This window comes from Corvus kubaryi, unplaced genomic scaffold (genome assembly GCF_017639235.1).
Source record: "Corvus kubaryi isolate FWS band 111438036 unplaced genomic scaffold, C.kubaryi_AGA036_p1.0 76, whole genome shotgun sequence".
NCBI classification, from domain to species: Eukaryota; Metazoa; Chordata; class Aves; order Passeriformes; family Corvidae; genus Corvus; species Corvus kubaryi.
Window position 1 is genome coordinate 9,320,386 of NW_024582063.1, and position 18,632 is coordinate 9,339,017.

Sequence of the window (18,632 nt, forward strand, 5' to 3'; positions counted from 1 at the left end):
TGTGAGCATATTGCTGTACTGGTGTCTCAAGCAGTAGGTGAGCATTACTCTGCTGGCCTGGGCATAACATGAGCTCAAACACAAGACAGCTCTAGAACAGAGAGAAAATTGACAAGCTAAACTCAAAGTGCCATCTTGGCAGTGTGGCCTTCCTTCTTGGTTTGCTCTACAGATCTGCTGCTCTCCCTCTTAGCAAACCTGTGAATTGAAGATGTGCCAGAGAGGGGTCGTGGCTAGGTTGATTTATGACCTAGACTGTTGCTGGTAGTAACCTATATTCAGATTTTATACAGAGTCACAGAATATTCTGAGTTGGAAGGGACCCACAGATTTGATTCTCTTCAATAATCTTAGTAGCAAATATTTTCACCTCCTTTGATCCTTTTTTCAGTTTCTAAGTAAGCTGAGTGGCATATGAACATGGACTGGTGTCAGCCTTTCCTGGAACCTCGTGGGTGCAGTATCCTCCCCACTGTGAAAACTGACCATCTTCTGTTCCTTGCCTTCTTACCCTGAATACACCCTGAAAGTGGTGTATTTCCTCTGTATTTCCTGCACCTCACATTTTTAAGAACCTTTGAGGGGTCTGCATGGCTGCTGCTCCATCAATGATCTTTTAGAAGGGACCAGGTGTAAATGTGCTTGAAGTGCAGACCAGGGAGCTTGGATGTTTATGTTGGGATTTTTCCTTCTAGTGAATGGGGGGGAAGCATCTGACTTTGGGGCCAAGATGTTGTGTGACTGTACTCATACCTGGTGAGTGAACTTGTTCTGTTCTGCGTACCACAGTATGTAAGAGCAACAGAAATAACCACGAAAATAAAATCTAGGTCTAGCTGAAGTTTGTAAGAGTATTTCTGTGCTCTGTAATGAAATCTGGATTTGATTTTTGATGGTCTCGTGCCTCATACTTCATGAAATAATATAAAAATTGAATAACTCTCAAATAAGTGACATGCAATTTGCTTTTTATTCCTAGAGAGCAAATCCAAAGGCCTCCAGTGGGTGATAGATACAACCATTGCATATCCCAAAGCTGAACCTATAGACATCCAAACTTGGATTCTTGGCTACCGACAACCAACAGTGACACATGTACATTACAGGTAGGAAATAAACCTGCTCCTCCTACACTGAACTTAAATATTCACAAATCAGTTGTATCAGTTCAGGATATGGGAAATCATTAGCAGTGGGAGTGGGATTTTTGTGTCTCACAAAGGTGGGCAACTCATTTAAACACGATCTATTTTTTTTTTAAAAGTTCAGTGACTATTCCTTATCTTAGGACAGACAGTTAAGTTTTGGATTAATGTCTTGTGGTTGAATAGAGTTGTGAGGAATATTTTTGAAGGCTAGCTAGGTCATCTTTTCCACCTTAATGTTAAGGTGTTGGTAAACCCAACTTGAATTTTTTTAATTTTGTTTTTTAGTAATGACAACAAATTAAAAATCACTGTTGTTAAATAAACAGATTTCCTAATAGATTATTATATCTAACTTTCTGACAAAGAAAAGCTTTTTCACTCAAAGAATACTTTAAGTAGTTGAGGAAAGCAACTGGAAAAAGCAGCTGGAAAGTGTTACAACTCTCATTGACAGCTAGGATGGGAGACCATTAAAACTTTTCTCCTCAGCAGTTATTTGACTCAAGACCTAAACTGGTGGAGAGAGAAGTTGCATTTTGCTTTTAGATTACAGTTAATGCAAGTCTGAAATCTCCAGGAGTATTGTAACACTTTTCCTAAACCAAATAAGTTGTTGCATTTTATCCCAGAATCACATTATTTTGTCTTACTCCCTTCTGATGATTTGGAGAGTTTTTAGACTTTTACAGAAAGCTTTCAAGTATCCCTGTGGATCCCCTGGGTGGCAGTTTAAGTGGGAATGACCTTCTCCAGCATCACTGCTGTGTCAGTGTTATGTGGTGCAGAATACAGGCTGCTCGCTGGAGCTCCTTTCCACAGCCATGTTTAAATCTGTCCTTACTTTTTATAGAAAGCTACCTTCCAAGTTTCCCTGAAGGTGAACATACTTACACCCTAATTTATATAAGATAGCATTGTATCTGTTGTGCTTTATTCAGGTCACCTTAGTACTCTCTCAGATCTCTGGCTTAATTGCAAGTTGAATGTATTTAGAATTCTACTAAAGAGTATTTCCAAAAATACTTTCTTTAAAAACAACAGCAAATTAACTTGAATTCATTTCCTGCTTCTGAATGTATATTCACACTTATTTTTGAGCACAAGCTTAAATATGACGTAACCTTTCTTGCACTGAACCACTTTAACCTGCTTAGACTGCTACAATTTCCCATGGCGCAATGTGTAGCTGCTCGGGAGGGTGGTGGCCAGGAGGGTTTCTGTTTGATCCTGCTAAGTTCTCCACTTGATGCCTTCAGCGGGAGCACCCCATTTCCCCTCTCCTGCCAGGAGTGGATGAGTGGTCCCCCAGTGATGCTCTATGATTTTACAGAGTTTGCTCATATCCTGCCTTAGCTGCCCCCAGCTGTTCCTCAGTAGTTCTTAATTTTGATAACAATTGGGTATTGACTACTCCTTGCCCTTAACAGTGTAGGCAGGGATTAAATCAGTGACTGAGGTCTGGAAAGGCCTGTGTGGTGTTGAGGCCTGAGATGTCCCTTGTAAAGGTTGTGCTAAAGTTGTTAAAGAGGTAAAGAAGTTCTTTGAAACAAGCTCAGTTAGCAAAGGAAAACCCAAGATAAAATGAACTTTGTCTTTAAAAATATGGAAATTGTCAGAGGTGTGTTTCTATTTTCCTGCATTTGACATGGATATCCTCTGAAATTTTCTTTAAATGTACATCAAGTCTGTCTGCATAGGTATTATACTCCACTTTTCCTGCATTTATTGCAATAAAATTTTGCTCTTTTTTTTGTAATTTGGAATGTCTTGGGAGATTACATTTGAAATAAATTTTAAGGGTAATTTTTGAATAACTGGAAAGAGAGCACAATAGCTTCTCATGTAATTTCTTTTAACTGAGTTAACAGGGGGAAAAAGCAGCACCCTTTGGAAAAAGCAAAGAATAGTTTTGTCCGGATGCCATCTCTGCTATATGAAAGAAGAATCAGGATTTAAACATGCTTATTCCCTTTTAGAGTAGTCCACAGCAAGGTACTGATGTATGACAGCAGTGGGGAAGAAAGGAACATTTTCTGTGCCGCTCAAACTGGAGCAGAAGAGACTGCAGAGCTGCTTTTGTTGTGGTGGCTCACTCAGTCCCTTCTGCTGTGCCCTTTGATCACCACCTGTCTCTTTTTGCCTTACAGACTTTCTAATCTAGTGATTCCTTTTCTCATAGCCTGGGCCTTTGCTGCAGGATTATTTCTTTTTCATTCTACTCAGGGAGCAACAGAAAAGTGTAGAGAGCACAGCAAGGAGCCTTATGTTACCAGTTTTAGGTGCTTTTCTAGCTGATGGAAATGGCAGAGAAGGCTTGGTTTAATCCAGTAATCTTTTTTTTTGAAAGCTCAATTTTGATAATGAGTTGAACCTTGCTTTTCAAGCCTCGATTTCAGTCCCAATGACACATTTCTCAGAAGTTCATAATTAGGCTAAGCTGTGGCCTGGTTTTCCTCTGGATGTCAAAAGAAACTTAAAATGAACAATTACCAAGTTTGAATCTAAAAACACAAGGTGTGAGAGCTTCACCCATCTATTGAATAACTTTTTGACCCTGACTGACTTGTCTCAGAACTTACTGGAAAGTGCTGCAATACTGGGTTTGCTCTCTGAAACAAAACACTCAAGGAAAATACCTAATGAACTTGCTCCAGGTCAAATGGCACTGGGATTTTAGTGGGAGATTTCAGTCCATCTGGTGCAAGGCTTGTCAAACTAGAGGCCATCACTATGAGATCTGCCTTGTAATGAGTCTGTTGGAAAGGTTTGTTTGCTCTTCTCAAATGGCTTAGCTTTATGCTTGGGTCATTGCGTGGTGTGTGCTGACCAGAAATGCAGCCTCACTGCACTTCCACTCAGCAGAAATAAGCTGAGTTGTTCGGTGTCCGTGTTTGGTGTCCAGTGAGGCCACGGACTGGCTGCAGTTCTCAGCTCCCACCATTTCTGTGCCAGGAGTCAGGTCTGCAGTTTATTTCTTTTCCTCTTGCACCAGGCACTTCATTAGTGTGATTGGCTTGGTGTTTCTCAGCCAGTCAAGTTTGTCCAGCAGTAATTTCTCAAGTGCTGCAGTCCTGTGTGCAAAACCCGAGACTTACAAATTGAAAACACCCTGGGTATGAAGCTGACTCGGTGCTTAGCATCCCTTCAGTCAGGAATGGTGTAGGGCTGGGTTTTTTGCCCTGGTTTTCCACGGGGTGATGCCCTTGGATGCCCACATCCCACGCTGGGGCTGTGTGACGGTGGCTGTGGTGCAGCAGCCCTGACGTCAGAGCCAGCCCGAGTCAGCTCTGACGCAGGGGTGGCTGTGCGTGAAGTGCCACACGGGCTGTTCCCAGCTCTGTCACCTTTCTTCTCCGTGCCAGCTTTTGTGCTGTGCTGCTGCTGCTGAAACAAGCCTTCAGCTGCTGAGGAAGTTCTATTTTTGTGTCTGCATTGATACAGATTTATTGAAATAAGCCAGGCTCCGAGCTATAAATAAGATGAAATGCATTGTGGTTGCTGGATGAGTGTTGCAGAAGGGCATCCCATTTGGCAGTGTATTTTAATGCACTTTTTTACGCAAGTAACTTATTTTTGGTCATGCCTGACATCTACCAACAGCCTCCACTGTCCTGGATTTATTTAGAGCCATTGAAGCAGCAAATAATATCATGACTTACATGGAGTAGCGAGTAATACAGAACTTCAGTTCAGGGTAGGACAGGTGATAAAAGGCAATTAGTACTTAAAGTGGTAGCTGTGAACTTCAGAATTTAAATACAGAATCAGAGGTAGTTTCTCCAATAAGGACCAGTTAAAAGAAATGAAATGTTTCTAAATATGCCTTATTTCTGAAAATTCTTTGGTGTCTTCTGAGAAACGGCCTATCAGTACCTAATTCCCCACAATTTCTCACATATGCCAACATGTCTTTGGCAGTTACATCTCCTGTTTTTAACAATCCTTTCTTCTTTCCTGGACTGTCATTTATTCTAATATATTCTGGTTTGGGACATGGACACAAATCTGTGCAGTGGTTTAAGAAGTTGCTGTCCCCCAGTCAGGTACCTGGAGTGTCCCGCAGGTGTTGTCACCTTGCAGCTGCCAGTAGGTGCCTCCAGCTGGAGGATAATGCTTCATCACTGAAAAAAGATTCTTTCACAGATTCCCTCTGGAATGTGTCTTTATTTCCACCACCACTTCTAACTTCCCAGGGTGCAGCCTGTGCTGTGACTACTTTTACCCCTTTCCCACTTTCCCCAGTGACAGAAGAGCAGCTGTTCCCATGATGAGAAGCAAAAAAAAGGTATTTCCATTCTCCTTGAATTTTCTGGTCAAGTTCTTATCCAGTCCTGTTAAATTCCTTGTTTGCCACACCAGGAACAAAGATGCTCTTATTTTTAATGCAGTGTGAGGTTAGTTTTGCCCAAAAGCTAGAAAGATGCAAGTGCCCAAGAAACTCCAGGAGCTTCAGATGTTACGTGTTGACCTTATTCTTTGCCTTGGCAGTTCTGTTTGATGATATTTTATTTTCCTGAGGAGATCAGCAAACTGTTTGCTTCTAATGGCATTCCTCATGCTGCAGACCCAAAGGTGGGGTAGAGCCAAGGTGATGCTCGTGCCCTGACCACATGGACACCTGTTTACATATCTCATTGAAATAAGGAGCTGTTTCCTGCATCTTTTAACACTGGACCTGGCAGATGTCAGCATCCAGTGGCTGGGGATGACCCTGCTCCCATTGGGGCAGTGGCTCTCTGCCATTGTTTTGGATCTCCTGTGTGGGGAGTTTCGTAACAGTAGACTTGATCAATTACCTTCCTGAACCCAGTCTCCTTCAAGAGAGTGTTCTTGTAAAACACAGATGCCAGCTGAGCCATCTGATGGGCAGAGAACCGTGGCATTATCAGTATGTTTAGTTTAAATATAGGGGGGGGTTAGCTTTGCCTTATCGAGTACAGAAAGGGCTTCTTTCCAGAGTTTGAGGATTTTTTTAAAAAGTACTTAATCTCTAATTTAGATCAGTCATTAGTAAGAATGTTCTGCTGGTAAAAATAACTCAGGATAATCTAAAAATACATTTGAAAATGCTTCCAAATACACTAGCACTTATCATTGCTAAGTTGGGGCAGCCAGTGTAGCATTATTGGAAAACCAGTTGTTTTTCATTCTGTTCGTATTCATTCAAACTGGGTGTAGCAGTGATTGCTTCTCTAAGCAGCAGTTTATATCCAGAGATTGAAGCATTCTGGCAGTGTTATTGATTCACACAAGAGCTGGATGGGTTCAAGCAGGGAAGTGGTGTGCAGCATTCCATTAGTCTCTCAGAGTGCTGGTATCACCTGTGCCACTTTGCTGCTCCATTAAAGCACAGCTCAAAAATTGTTCCTAACAGGTATCTTGCAAGATCCTGTGATGTTTTCAGACTTTTCGTTTCTTGGCAAAACAAAGTTGTTACCCATTAGGTCAGGGAGAGGTGAAGGCAGAGGTGAAGAGTATCTTAGACTTTACAATGGAGGCTGCATGTGAAGCCGGGTAACCCTACACTTCTGTCCTGAGGCAACACACGTTCTCGTAGTTCTGAAACCTCTTAAAACCTGCGTAAGCAAGCATCTGTCCTTCAAAAATACTCTGTGAAACACAATATTCAGTTGCTGAGCCTTTTATCTCTTCACAGCAGATAGGCAGAAGAGAGTAAAAATAGTGCTTGGCATCTTGGTTGTGTTTGGGGACACAGTGTAAGTCTTTCTTAGTGTTCTACCCTCAACAAAATGGTCCTTGCTCTGTGGGTGTGTTTTTTACTTGCTGCTACGTGGTTTAATTTTAACCTGCTGTACAGCATCTGGGCTTCAAGATAAAATAGTTTTTTATTGTTTGTCTTTGTTCTTAATATGCAGACTGAAAACTTGAGCAGCTTACTGAAGCACCATTTCATAACATTTGTCTTTGGCCAAAGACTCTTCTTCCAGCTGCTTTATCTGAGATAACAGTTGCCAATTTCTGGTTACCAAGACTGGCTTTACTGGAGCATAGAGAACTCCAGTGTGAGGAAGACGTAGGTAGAATTACTTCAAGGGCTGCAGAGATAGCTGAGTTCATGTCGATACCATAGTTTGTAAATAAAGTTGCTCATCTCCTTATGTTGAGGTTGTCTCTGTATGCCAAAGCACTGTGATTTGTAATTCACTCCTTAGAGCAATACTTTGCTGTTTGACTCCCCCACTTACAGCTTATTTTTCCATGCATCAAACTGAAAGGAAGAAGGGCAAATGACTTGGCAACAAAGCAGGCAGAGATTTTGAAAACTGTAACAGCAACAAAAGCATTCTTCAGAAGTGCCTTATTTTCTTATTCTGACATTCCCATATCTGTCCAGAGGCTGCCCAGGTGATTGTGGTGTTGCTTCCAATTTCTTGCAGTATTATCAATTAAGACTATTGAAAATGAAATGAAAATCCACTAATGAAAATAGAAGCATGATGTAGATGAGAGGCTAAGTGGGAGCTCACCTGGAAACAGAAACCTACAGTAAAGGCCTTGCATTTCAGAGTGGGAATTTTTCAGGTTAGCCTGATACACAAACCTCTTCTGCATTGGCCTCCCAGTACAACACAGTGGATATTTAAGTTCTTGTATACATCAAAAGACACTGAGGGTCTGCTGAGGAGGTTTCACAGCTACTGTAAGACTGGAAGTTCTACTTTGAAAAAAAACCCAGTGAGGTATGGTGGGTTGTTTGAGGGTTTCGGGCTGTGTGTACCACAGTGAATACTGCCCTCGTTATGTTTTTCTAAGCAGACCTAATATTCAGCGTCGAAGTACCAAAGCACTGGCAATTCTTCCATGGGTGTTTTTAAGACAGAGCAGCAGTATCTGACTACAGGGTCAGTTTTCAGTGTAAAACCTGCCTTGGAAATTTCAGAGAAAGCTGCCAGCATCCTTTGAAAAGCACAGAGAGCTTGTTTTCTGGGATGTGGGAGAGCTCTTGGTGCTTAGTGATGTCATTATGTGGCTTCTGCCTGCTGAATTGTTTCTTCAAAGCTGTGGATGAACTTTCTTATTTTTTTATTTCTTTCCTTCCTCCTTGGTTTGTATTTTTTGGGGAGGTAGTAATATAGTGTGGGGGCATTCTATTAAAAAAAACCCAGCAACTTAGTAGCTTTTATCAAAAGCTGTAGTACAGCATTTGATGGAGACTGATGCTGGTGTCTTCTGTGTGCTTCTGGATGGGAACCTGGAGTTTTCCATTTCTGTATCTTTAATGCCTCTGTGATCTCTGAGTTGGAGAGAGTGCAAATCATGCAGTTAGATTTACACAAAAGTTCTGTTCTCTGTGTTTTGTGGTGGGCTGGGGCAGAAGAAGAGTTTTGTTCTCCACATGCAGAATACATTTGCTAGGTTTAATTTGTGTTTGTTTCTTTGATAGGATTTTTCCAGTGAAAGATGTACCTGCAGAGCCTGAAGCTCTTACAAACTGGCTGTATCAACGATTCATTGAAAAGGAGGACCTCCTGACACATTTCTATGAAACAGGTAGGATGATACCCAGCAAAGAGAACTGGGCTTTGCTAATGACTTCTCTTACAAGGATCTCAGAATGGTTTAAGGATGTGTAAGCATTCTTCACAGGCATACAGGAGATACAAGTATTATTATTATTATTATTATTATTACTGCTTCTTACGTGCCAAAAAAGTATGATTTTTATCTAGGAAAGGTAAGTTACCTAGGCAACGTCAGAATTAGGGTAGTGTTTGGAAGCTGTCAAACAGTAACACACAGTTTAGCTGTGAAAGGTGGCATTTCATGGAGTGGGATAATTTAGCAATGTGCAAAGATCCATGGTTGGAAGGATGATTGGAAGGATCTGTGAGAATTACATGGCATACAGTCTTTGGAGCTGTGATCTGTGCTGTCAGTGCTGGCCTCCTTGCTGCCAGGATCACTCCTGTCATCATACACTTCCCATGCTAATGGAGCAGAGGAATTGGAATAAACTTGGGGCATCAGTAACATCACTGAAGGGATACTGGCACACATGTGATTTAGAATACTGTAGAGGGGTTTGCTCAGGGCTCTTTACTCCATCAGTTGATACTGAAGTATGTCACTTGCCCTTCAGTGGGAGGGAGAGTGGGGAACGGGATTTGGAAATGCGTGCTCAGCATACAAAATACAGGAATGCATCATAATAATGCAGAAAAACAAAAGTCCAGAGAGGAAAAATTTGGGGTTGATTTTGATATAGAGTCAAGGAAGTTTATAAAACGTAGACTGAGTAGGAAAACTCCAGATGAAGTAATATAACTTGTCTCTAAAGAAAAATATTCTCTTCATTAGCAAATCACAGTTGTTGATGGGGAGAGTGTTCGCTGTCTCAAATCAGCTGAGTTTAGTATTCCTGGGTGACTGTGTTAAAGATGCCTCTTTTGTGAGATGATTTATTACAAAGGCTGCTTTAATTTAGTTTTGAGTGCTTAATTTATCAATCCAAGTGCTTAAAGAGATTAATAGAATTCTTTAACAACTCAGAGTTGTATTTTGTTTTATGAAATACTGCTGTTACTCAGCCATCATTGATGGCAAAGTCACACCCTGCTATATAAATCACATCCAAATGCATATGTTGCACTTTATTAGACAAATGACTTTGTGAATATCTTTAAAAATACAAGTGTAGCAAATAGATTGTAAAGAAGTCTTGGGTTTGTGACATTATTTTATGCTATTGAAATAAGACATACCCAGAAAATCTAACTAGTCCAGAATTTCTGAGAGTATAATTAATATAATCAGATTTATTCATTAAAATGCACTTCCAAAATAGGGTAATCGGTATTAATTTGCCAGTGCAATCAGTATGAATTAATAAAGACATGTTTTAAATGTAAATGCTGTGACATAGGGCCTTATTAGGCATAAATTAGCATAATTCAAAGTTACTGCCATTTATACTTTTTTGAGAACTTGCTGGCATTGCTTTAGTTGGCCTACTGAAAAAGTGCTGCTACAGTTTTTGGAAACCCCTTGGAAAGGTGCTGAGGTTGATCGTGAGGGGAATCCCTGAGGCTGCTGAAGAGCCAGCTTTGTACTGACCTGGTACATGGTCACAAGTGGGTGTGGTTTTAAGACTTAGAGCTGTTTCAATTGTTATTATTAATCATTATTATTGTTATCATTATCATCATTATATTATTTTACAATTCACACTGCCGAGGAACTTCTCTTAATAAAGCTTACTTCATAAAGCTGGAGTGACATTTAATGCTCCATGAAACTTCAAAAGTTTGCATTGACAGTATAGTTGGTAAGGATACATTCTCTTGGCATATTTTTATTTGGGAAGAGAAGGAAACAAAGCCTAAAGCACCTTTCTCAATTTTGCTATATTCTTAAGTGTTAAGAACTTAAATCACCTGGGGAAAACCTGTAATAATAGACCTCTGGAAATCAAACCAAAAAAAGTATGCCTAAAATTTCACATGAAACTATCCCATAATTTTTTACAGGTGCATTTTACACTTTCCATTTCTAAAATTAAAACCATTTCGAGTTAATAGCTGTAGGTAACAGACTCCTGTTTAGGCAGCTAGTGAAAAATTTGTTCTTGATTTCCCTGAACTCTTCAGCAGGATGACCTTGAAGCCCACAGTAACACACATGAGATTACATTTAGCAGGACAAAAACACTCAGGAACTAATTAAGGAAGAAAACCCAACCATAATCTAGGAGCACTTGGAAATGAGTGATTGCATCCTGAAGTCATCATGCTCCTCATTCCCTGTGCTCAGAAGCCAAGTGGTGTGAGTTGATGAAAAAAGTAAGGAATGGCATCCCCAGTGCTATGGAAACACTTTGTTGTAGCAGGTCTGAAACCTCATCTGGAAATCCAGTGTACAGGTCCATCATCCATGTCGAGAAACACAAATTGAACTGGGATGAGGGAAAGGTAACGGGAGCTGAGATTAAGGGGAAGGTAGAGTCATTTCTGTGAAGGTCAACTAAAAGTACTTGGCTTGTCTCAGCTGGGAAGGGGAAGGGTCAAAGATGGCTTGGGAGCGGGGGGGAAGACCCAGCTCTCTGTATCTACCAGGGAACAAGGAAAGGTATTTAAACCAGAGGTCAGTGGTTGTACAGAAAAACAAATGGGCCATGGAAGAACAAATCCAGCATAGAGTGAACAGATAGAAGCTTAGCTGTGAGTTACTGGGGAATAAAGATGTGACAAATCTGCCCAAGTGTGAAATACCTATCAGGGAGAGGTGGATGGGGCTCATCAAGGGGGTTTTTAGGCTTTTTCTTTGTTTGCTTTGGTGTTCCTTTTTTTTTTTTTTTAATTAAGAGCATGGAGCATTCATGCAGGAAGAAAAGCTTTGTCTTAAATGCTTGATTGCAGTTCCTCCAGTGATTGCAAATGTGAAGCACAGAGATAAGCTGCTGATGGTATCTAATTGCCCAAATTGTGTGGTTCCTAAGATTAAAAGTTGACACTGCTGCATCTTTACTCTTTGAATCATTAATTTCATGTTCTTCTGAGAGAAGTTGAGACTCCATAATGCTGCAGCAAGTACATCATCTTCTCTGGTATATTCAGAGTTTTATATCCCATGTTCAGGATTAATAATAACCAAAGTGCTTCGTGTCATCAAGGCTTTATGCATCTCAGTGAAATGTAACACAAATGATTTAATATGTTGATGTAAATATATGCAAATAGTTTGCTTATGATCATAAAGCTCGGATGTATTCAGGCACATTTAATTTAGTGTTGCAAGTCAGAAAAAGTCAAAGTATGGAAAAACCAAATTTTACTGTCAGCTGAATCTCTTTCAGTCTTTCCCATCGAAGCAAGGATTTCAGTAAAGAATTTCTGGAAAACTCCATGGCAAATTACAGTGTTTCCTTAGTATGACTGAGTGTTCAAACAATATGTGGAAGCTGTTCTTTTAAAGAAGTGTATGTGTGTATTTACCTTTTCAAGAGGAATCTCAGGAATGTGTGTGTGTTGCTTCTTCACAGTACACAATATCAGCACCAAACAGCTGTAAAGTTTAATATAGAATCCATTCAATTTGATCATGGAGATACTAATAAAACTTCAGAAATAACACAAAACTTAGTTGACAATTGGATCTCTCTGCAAAGGTTGAGTACAGTGATAGCAGCTTCTAAGGAATGCTTTCAGGCTTATACTTAAAGCTTATAAGGCAATTAAAATTGTTCATAGTAATGAAGATACAGGGTCGTGTTTTGTTTTGAGGTATTTTATTTTCTTGAAGGTGTCTGGTAATGCTGGAGAGTCTTTCATAAGTTTGACAGCATAATGGAGCAGTGCCCAATTAATTGTGTGTGGGCACCATTGCTGGGACAAGCAGTGATGGTAAAGAATCATGCAGTAAGGCTGTCATTCCTGTGCAAAGCATTCAGTGTCTTTTCTTTTCTCTTGTAGGAGCTTTTCCACCGCCCCAGGGTCAGACAAAGGCGATTTCTCGGGAGATGACCCTCAGTAACCTGTGGCTGGTTGCCATACAATCATTTGCATTTTTGTCAGGAGGGATGTGGTACTGCCTCTTTCAGTATTTGTACCATTGCCTATTTTAAAAGCGGAATGGGACCTGAGGACACAATGGGAATCCAGGCTCTTGCAAATGAGTATCATGTTGTATGTGCAAATGTGAATATTCAAGAGTAAAGGAAAATACTGGATGGACTTTTACCTCTCTTTGGGGGAATTTTAAACTCCACTAAAAGTGAAGATCAGTAACATAGTGACCTGATGATGTATTATTTTAAGAATTGTCTGTATTTTTAAAAATGTATACTCTCACCCACACTTAAGCAAATTCAGCATTTGGACAAAAGGTGCAATTGTACAACCACCGTAGAAGAATGTCTGTGACAAGAAAGCTTTGTCACCACAAGTATTTCTTGGCATTGTAGTTAGAGCTCAGAAAATTCAGCAACTTGTCTCTTCAGTAGTGTGTACAGCATTGGTGTGGTAGAGATTCCTCATTTGCACAACGTGTACTTTATTGCAGCTCATTGTGCTGGAGTCAGAGATCCTCGACAGAGCTGGTGGAGGTGTCTTTGTGGCTACGCAGTCAGCAGCTGTTGTACCAGACACATTGATCTAAACCAAACACCCAAATAAGATCCAGTGTCAGGTCTGTCCTGTGAGGAGCTGGTCCTCAAAAAGCATTGCAGCATCACAGTGTGATTAAAAGCTGTCCACATGGGATGAATCAGCCCATCCCTGCTGTGGTCTTGCCATCAGCTCTCTGAGTTCTGTGGGCTACCAGCATCTCGTGTTATAGGGAAACTTGGAAAATACAAAGTCACTCGGTTAAAGTCCCTTTTTGTTCAGAATACAGCTCAACCCTCATCATCAGTTTCAAAAATGCACTTTTAAAGGTGAAAAAACAGTGAAGGAAAGACATAAAACTTAGGGAACAGAGGGAAGCTTTGTCACGCATTGGAGGGCACAGCAATTCTAGCTGTTTCTGAAGGTCTGCCGGTGCTGCTGGTGATTTTTAGCCACCTTTGTATTTTGTATACTGCAGTCCAACCAAGGTGACCTTGGAGTGGTTTATAGAGGCCTTTTTCTCCCCGCTAGTCGCAACAGTGCTAAATATACTTGTGGGAGAGTTTAAATAATTCAATGCCAACCATCTTAATGTTTTGCTAAAGAGTAATAGAAGAAAAACTAGTTTCGTAAAAAGAAAAAATAGGTGTAATTGCTATCATAAATCTGTAGGAAGATACTACTGAAAAAATAAGTATGGTAAATATTCTGAATAACTACATGGAGGGCAGTATTAATTAGCTCACCACTAAAATCCTACTGCTAGAATCTTACTGGAAGAAGGATGGGTAGAACTGAAGGGCAGATGGGAACAGAAGACACTTTAAGATGTGTAGTGCAGGATCCTTTTGAAAGGATGTCTGTGATGTACAGCCTTACTTCTGGCAGGTCTGGTTGGCATTGTGTTTATGTGATTATGCACAGATTTGTGAGAACTGTTCCTAAAATAAAACTAATCTCTCTAAATACAGGCAGGGTAGCCAGAACTTCAGATGTTGGCATACTGCCTTTGACAGAGTAATTTTGTTGAGAACAAAGTAAGCCCTCAGTAGTTTTGGCTCTGAGCTAGCAATATTGATTCCCCTTCTGTCTCCCTCTGCTGCTACATGAATCACAGGAGGTGGTGTGCAGAATACAAAACCTTGCCAGTGTTCCCGTTTGGGGGTGGGGGGGCAAAGAGCATACCAAAACATGAGGCAGTGCCAATTTCCATGGCTTTGTGGAAAAATACCTTGTCAAATATGCCATCCCTGCCCCCCCACATGCAGCAGTGGTTGCTCAGTGGGGATGGATGCAAAATGACACACCACAGTAAGGTCCCCTGAAGTGTGTGTTCCCTCCCTGACTCCACAAAACCACTGCAGGCTGGAGGCAAAGGACAGTGGTTGCCAATAGCTTTGTGTTTTAGGCAAGATGCTGTTCATAAATACCATCTCTGCACCCGAATCCTGGTGTAACCATTAAAAAGAGGTAGGTATGCCCTGATAGGGAGGGAGTCTGGGGAGTATTTGTTGTTTTACATTGCTCTTGCTAAAGTTCAGCTGATGGAATGAATGTATTTAATCTGTCATTGTACAGGGGGATGTTGGGGCAGCCCAGCACTGTTACGTGTAAGTGCTTATTTCTGCTGCCCATGGGACTGACTCTAAAGACTGCAAAAGGCAGGTGGCAAGCTACTCACTGCTGTCCTCCCCCACGTAGTTTGATCAGAACCACAGAGATGCCCAGAGTACAGCTCATTTTATTTTGAGCTAGGACAGACTGGAGTGATGCAAAAAGGGAAGTTTATATAAGCAGATTGCACAGCAGTTACTCACATCAGGAGATTGTTCCTTATAGACCCTGTGAACTCCATGTAAGAGCATCTTGTTTTTTCAAATGCAGTATTTTTATTTTCTTTCCCCAGTGGGTTGCAGTCAATAGTGAGTGTTCACGTGCTGCCTCAAGAAACTAGCACTGCACAGTAATGTTTCAGACAAGCGTTTGATTGATCTGGTCCTGTTCATTTTCACTTTGTTCCTCTGTAGTTCTTACTCTTGCGAGATGTTTGTTTCCAAGTGCTGGTTGTTGTTTCAGTAGGGTGAGGAAATGGTGTCACGTGGCAGGCTTCCCCTCCTGCCTGTGCTGGAAAACGGGAAAAGCACCTGACACCGCGGCTCCTTATGGCCAAGTTGCTGTGGGTGACACCAGAACAAAACCATTGGAAAGCAGCTCTGAAGGACCCTCCCAGCATCATCCTGGATGCTGCTTCATGAAAGACAGTAAGTGAGAGAAAAGTTTTGCTATGAAGGGAAAAATGTACAATGGATACAGTATGTAGGAAATTCTGTGCTAAAAATACCGTGCTGCTCCAGACTGGAGCTTAGCAGGCGAGTCTTTAAAACATGAATTCCTGTCGGTTGCAGTTCAGTTCTACCTTCTGGCAGTTGGCTGCAGTTCTGGATGTAGTGGGCATTTTGCTTTGCTATCTATGGGTTGCCTTCTCTGGAGAGTTCAAAATGTATTTTGATTGTGATGTTAATGAACCATACAGTTGATCACAAATTAATGTAACACTGAATTTATATGAGGGGAAAAATAATGGAAAAATGTGTAAAATGATCAAAAATGAAAAGCCCACAGAAAAAATTCTAACTGAAAGCTGTTGCACGCAGAAGTGAGAACAGAGCAATTTGTGTGCATTGCGAATAATAAGGATGGTTCTCTGCCAGGGTTGCCCACAAAACATCTCCACGTTTCTGTGTTTAATTGTTCATAAAGAAGTTGTTAGAGTTGAAGTTGTGTCAGTCCTCACGGTTTAGTTTTGCTGCTCTGTGAATCCCATGATGTGAAGAGCACATGCCCATCCATGCCAAGCAGTTTCTTCAGTGCCCTGGGGTGAGTGTGCCTTCATTTCGGTCTCACTTGGGTTCCACGCGTGGTTCTGTTGAGTCTTGCAACCATGGTGTCTCTTCTTCTTCTTTTTTTCTTTCCTTTTTTTTCTTAAGTTGCTCTCAGCAGATGTTGAAAAGTGAATTTTCAGTTTACCTTGCTTTCCTGGACAATTAAAAGCTTCCCTCTCCCTCCTCCCCCAGCGTCACAAATAAGGTGCATCTTCTTGCAGTAAAAATAAAGCGATCACTGTGGTACTGTTCATTGTTCACTTGGTTTGCAGATGATGTAACTTTTTGTTGTGTGACACTGCCATAAAGTGCTGATAACTTTTCTCACCTGTTTGTACAAGATAATAACAGATACCGATCACTGTGTGTGACAGGATTCAACTGCTCCGCTTTGCCTTGACATAAATTTTGGGACCAAAGGTACTTAAAACTGGGATTTCCAAATCACAAGCCCAGGGTTGGATGCATTCTCTTGACAGTCAGCTGGAGATTCTGTGGTGATCTGATACAATCACACAAAATAATTATACATCTGGGATTCTGTATTTTTTTGGAAATAATGGAGCCATATGAAATAAAGGGTTATTTTGCAAAATTGCATATTTGATAGTTTTTACACTTCTTTTAAAAAATACAGAGCAACAATGGGAAGAGCAAAATGGAAACCATACTCTGGTTTAAAATGTCTGCATACATTAGAAATGCTTCTGAGCAGCTCTGCTTTTTCTGTAAGAACTGTAAGCTGCCTGGCTGTGATAGAAGTCATTGAAAGGATTCTATGCATTTTAAAGTTAGACCTTTTACTTTATCATGAGATAATGACATAATTATTCACTGAACAACTGTCCTATTAAAATGAGTGAGTTCCTTAAAATTACTCCACCATGATGCTCATATTGTATGATGAACAGGCTTTTTTTTATACCAGTTATCTTCACCTCAATTGTCTCCTTCCCTTCTCTGTTACCTGCATTTTTGTTTTGTGTGATAAAATGGATGTGGAAGCCTGGAGTGACTGTCAGTGGTTTTGCAAAGGGCTGGTCATGTTTGGAATTATTTTGCTGAATTTATTTCATTGGGTTTTTTTTATAAAATCTTTCCAGTAGCCAAGATGTTTTTCAGAAATGTAGACAGATACCAGAAGCAGCATTTCTCTTTTCCCTGGGCATTTTTTTTTCCCTGTGGCAAAAATGGAGTTGATTTTTTTTCCAAGACTGTTTCATGTGATTCTGATACTTAATAGATGAGAAGATTTTCTTTGATGGTTGTATTTATTGTGCTTATAACTAATGGATACACAACCTTTACTGTGCTTACCATAAACACAACAAATAGTAAAATAACACTTTGGTTCACTGTCCAGCTGCAGTGTTAATTTGTGATAGATTGTTTATTAGGAAGGACAGAGAGAAATGTTTCAGTGCCAGAAGTGGTAAGGGGAGGAGTGGAGCAGTAGGGGGGAGAGGGGACAGCAGCTTCTGCAGCCCTCACTTGCTCCAGCACCCGCTGGAAGCTGTGCCGGTGCCTGGGCTGCAGAGTTTCTCTGCAAGTCACTGTAGCAATGAGTCTCCTTAAAGTTTCTGAGAGCATAGAGTGTGCCAAGAGCAGAACCTGAGCCCCCTTGACCCTGGTTTGCCTCCTAGAAGGACGTGACTCCAGCCTTGTTGGAAGCAAGGCTGTCGTCGGTGTGACACCGCACAGTTTTAACGAGGGATCTGTTTTTAAGCAACTGCAGCTGGGCAGAGCAGCACCAGGTGGGACAGCCCCACTCACTCTGCAGCCCTGGCAGCTGTCGCTGGTGATGGCTCTTGGCTCCTGTCACCTCTCATGTTCACTGCTGGGGCCCAGCTCTGCAACTCTTAACGAAGGGAAAAGGAACTCCTTGGAGCATCACGAGACATCTCGCACAATTTCCAAAGCAGCGCCATGGTTGTAGTGACGTCTACCTCTTTGTTTCCCTTCTGGGTTTTGTCTTGTTTTTCTGTGTGGTGTTTTTCTGTGAGGGGTGGGGGGAATTAGGGAGCAGGGGGGAAAACTTGAAATCTGAATATTAAGACACTGGTGGGGGATCCAGTGCTTAACCAGCCGTGTTGTCATATTGAAAAAGCCATTGTTTTTAATTCCTGCCTAGTATGAAATGTTTGTTTTAAAAAAAATCCTTCCTGCTGGAAAGAAAAATGTATTTTTAAAAAGAAAAAACATCCTTCTTGGCTATGTCAGCTGTATGAGTTGTGACCATATCATGACATGCTGATCAGATAAATAAATTTTTATCTCTCAGGACTGTACTGTATTTTTGCTGTTCTGGTAACTGTCAGCTTTTCTGAAAAGATGCTCTCCATTTTTAAATACCACTAATTTCAGCTGAAACAGCAAATAAAAAAGGTGTGTGAATGTCATGTGCTTACTCTGGTTTACAAAAAACCATTTTTGTCTCTATTTAACAAAAAAAAAATTGTTCAAAAAAATATACTAAAAAGCTACAGGTAAAAAACCAGGCACATGAGGGGGTCAGGTGTGTAATGTGCTGCAGTTACTTC

At 40.9% G+C, this 18,632-nt stretch overlaps 1 protein-coding gene across 2 annotated transcripts in view; it reads left to right on the forward strand.

The window, feature by feature from the left end:
- The window catches only part of LPGAT1 (lysophosphatidylglycerol acyltransferase 1), a 60,361-nt gene extending 41,986 nt beyond the window's left edge, over positions 1-18,375 (forward strand). For both annotated transcript variants that reach the window (XM_042051474.1, XM_042051475.1), the window contains 3 exons: positions 980-1,106; positions 8,554-8,660; positions 12,578-18,375. In XM_042051474.1, coding sequence (XP_041907408.1) covers positions 980-1,106; positions 8,554-8,660; positions 12,578-12,729 — 386 coding nt within the window. In that variant the 3' untranslated portion in view covers positions 12,730-18,375. The remainder of the gene's footprint in view (positions 1-979; positions 1,107-8,553; positions 8,661-12,577) is intronic.
- The last annotated feature ends 257 nt before the right edge of the window (positions 18,376-18,632 follow it).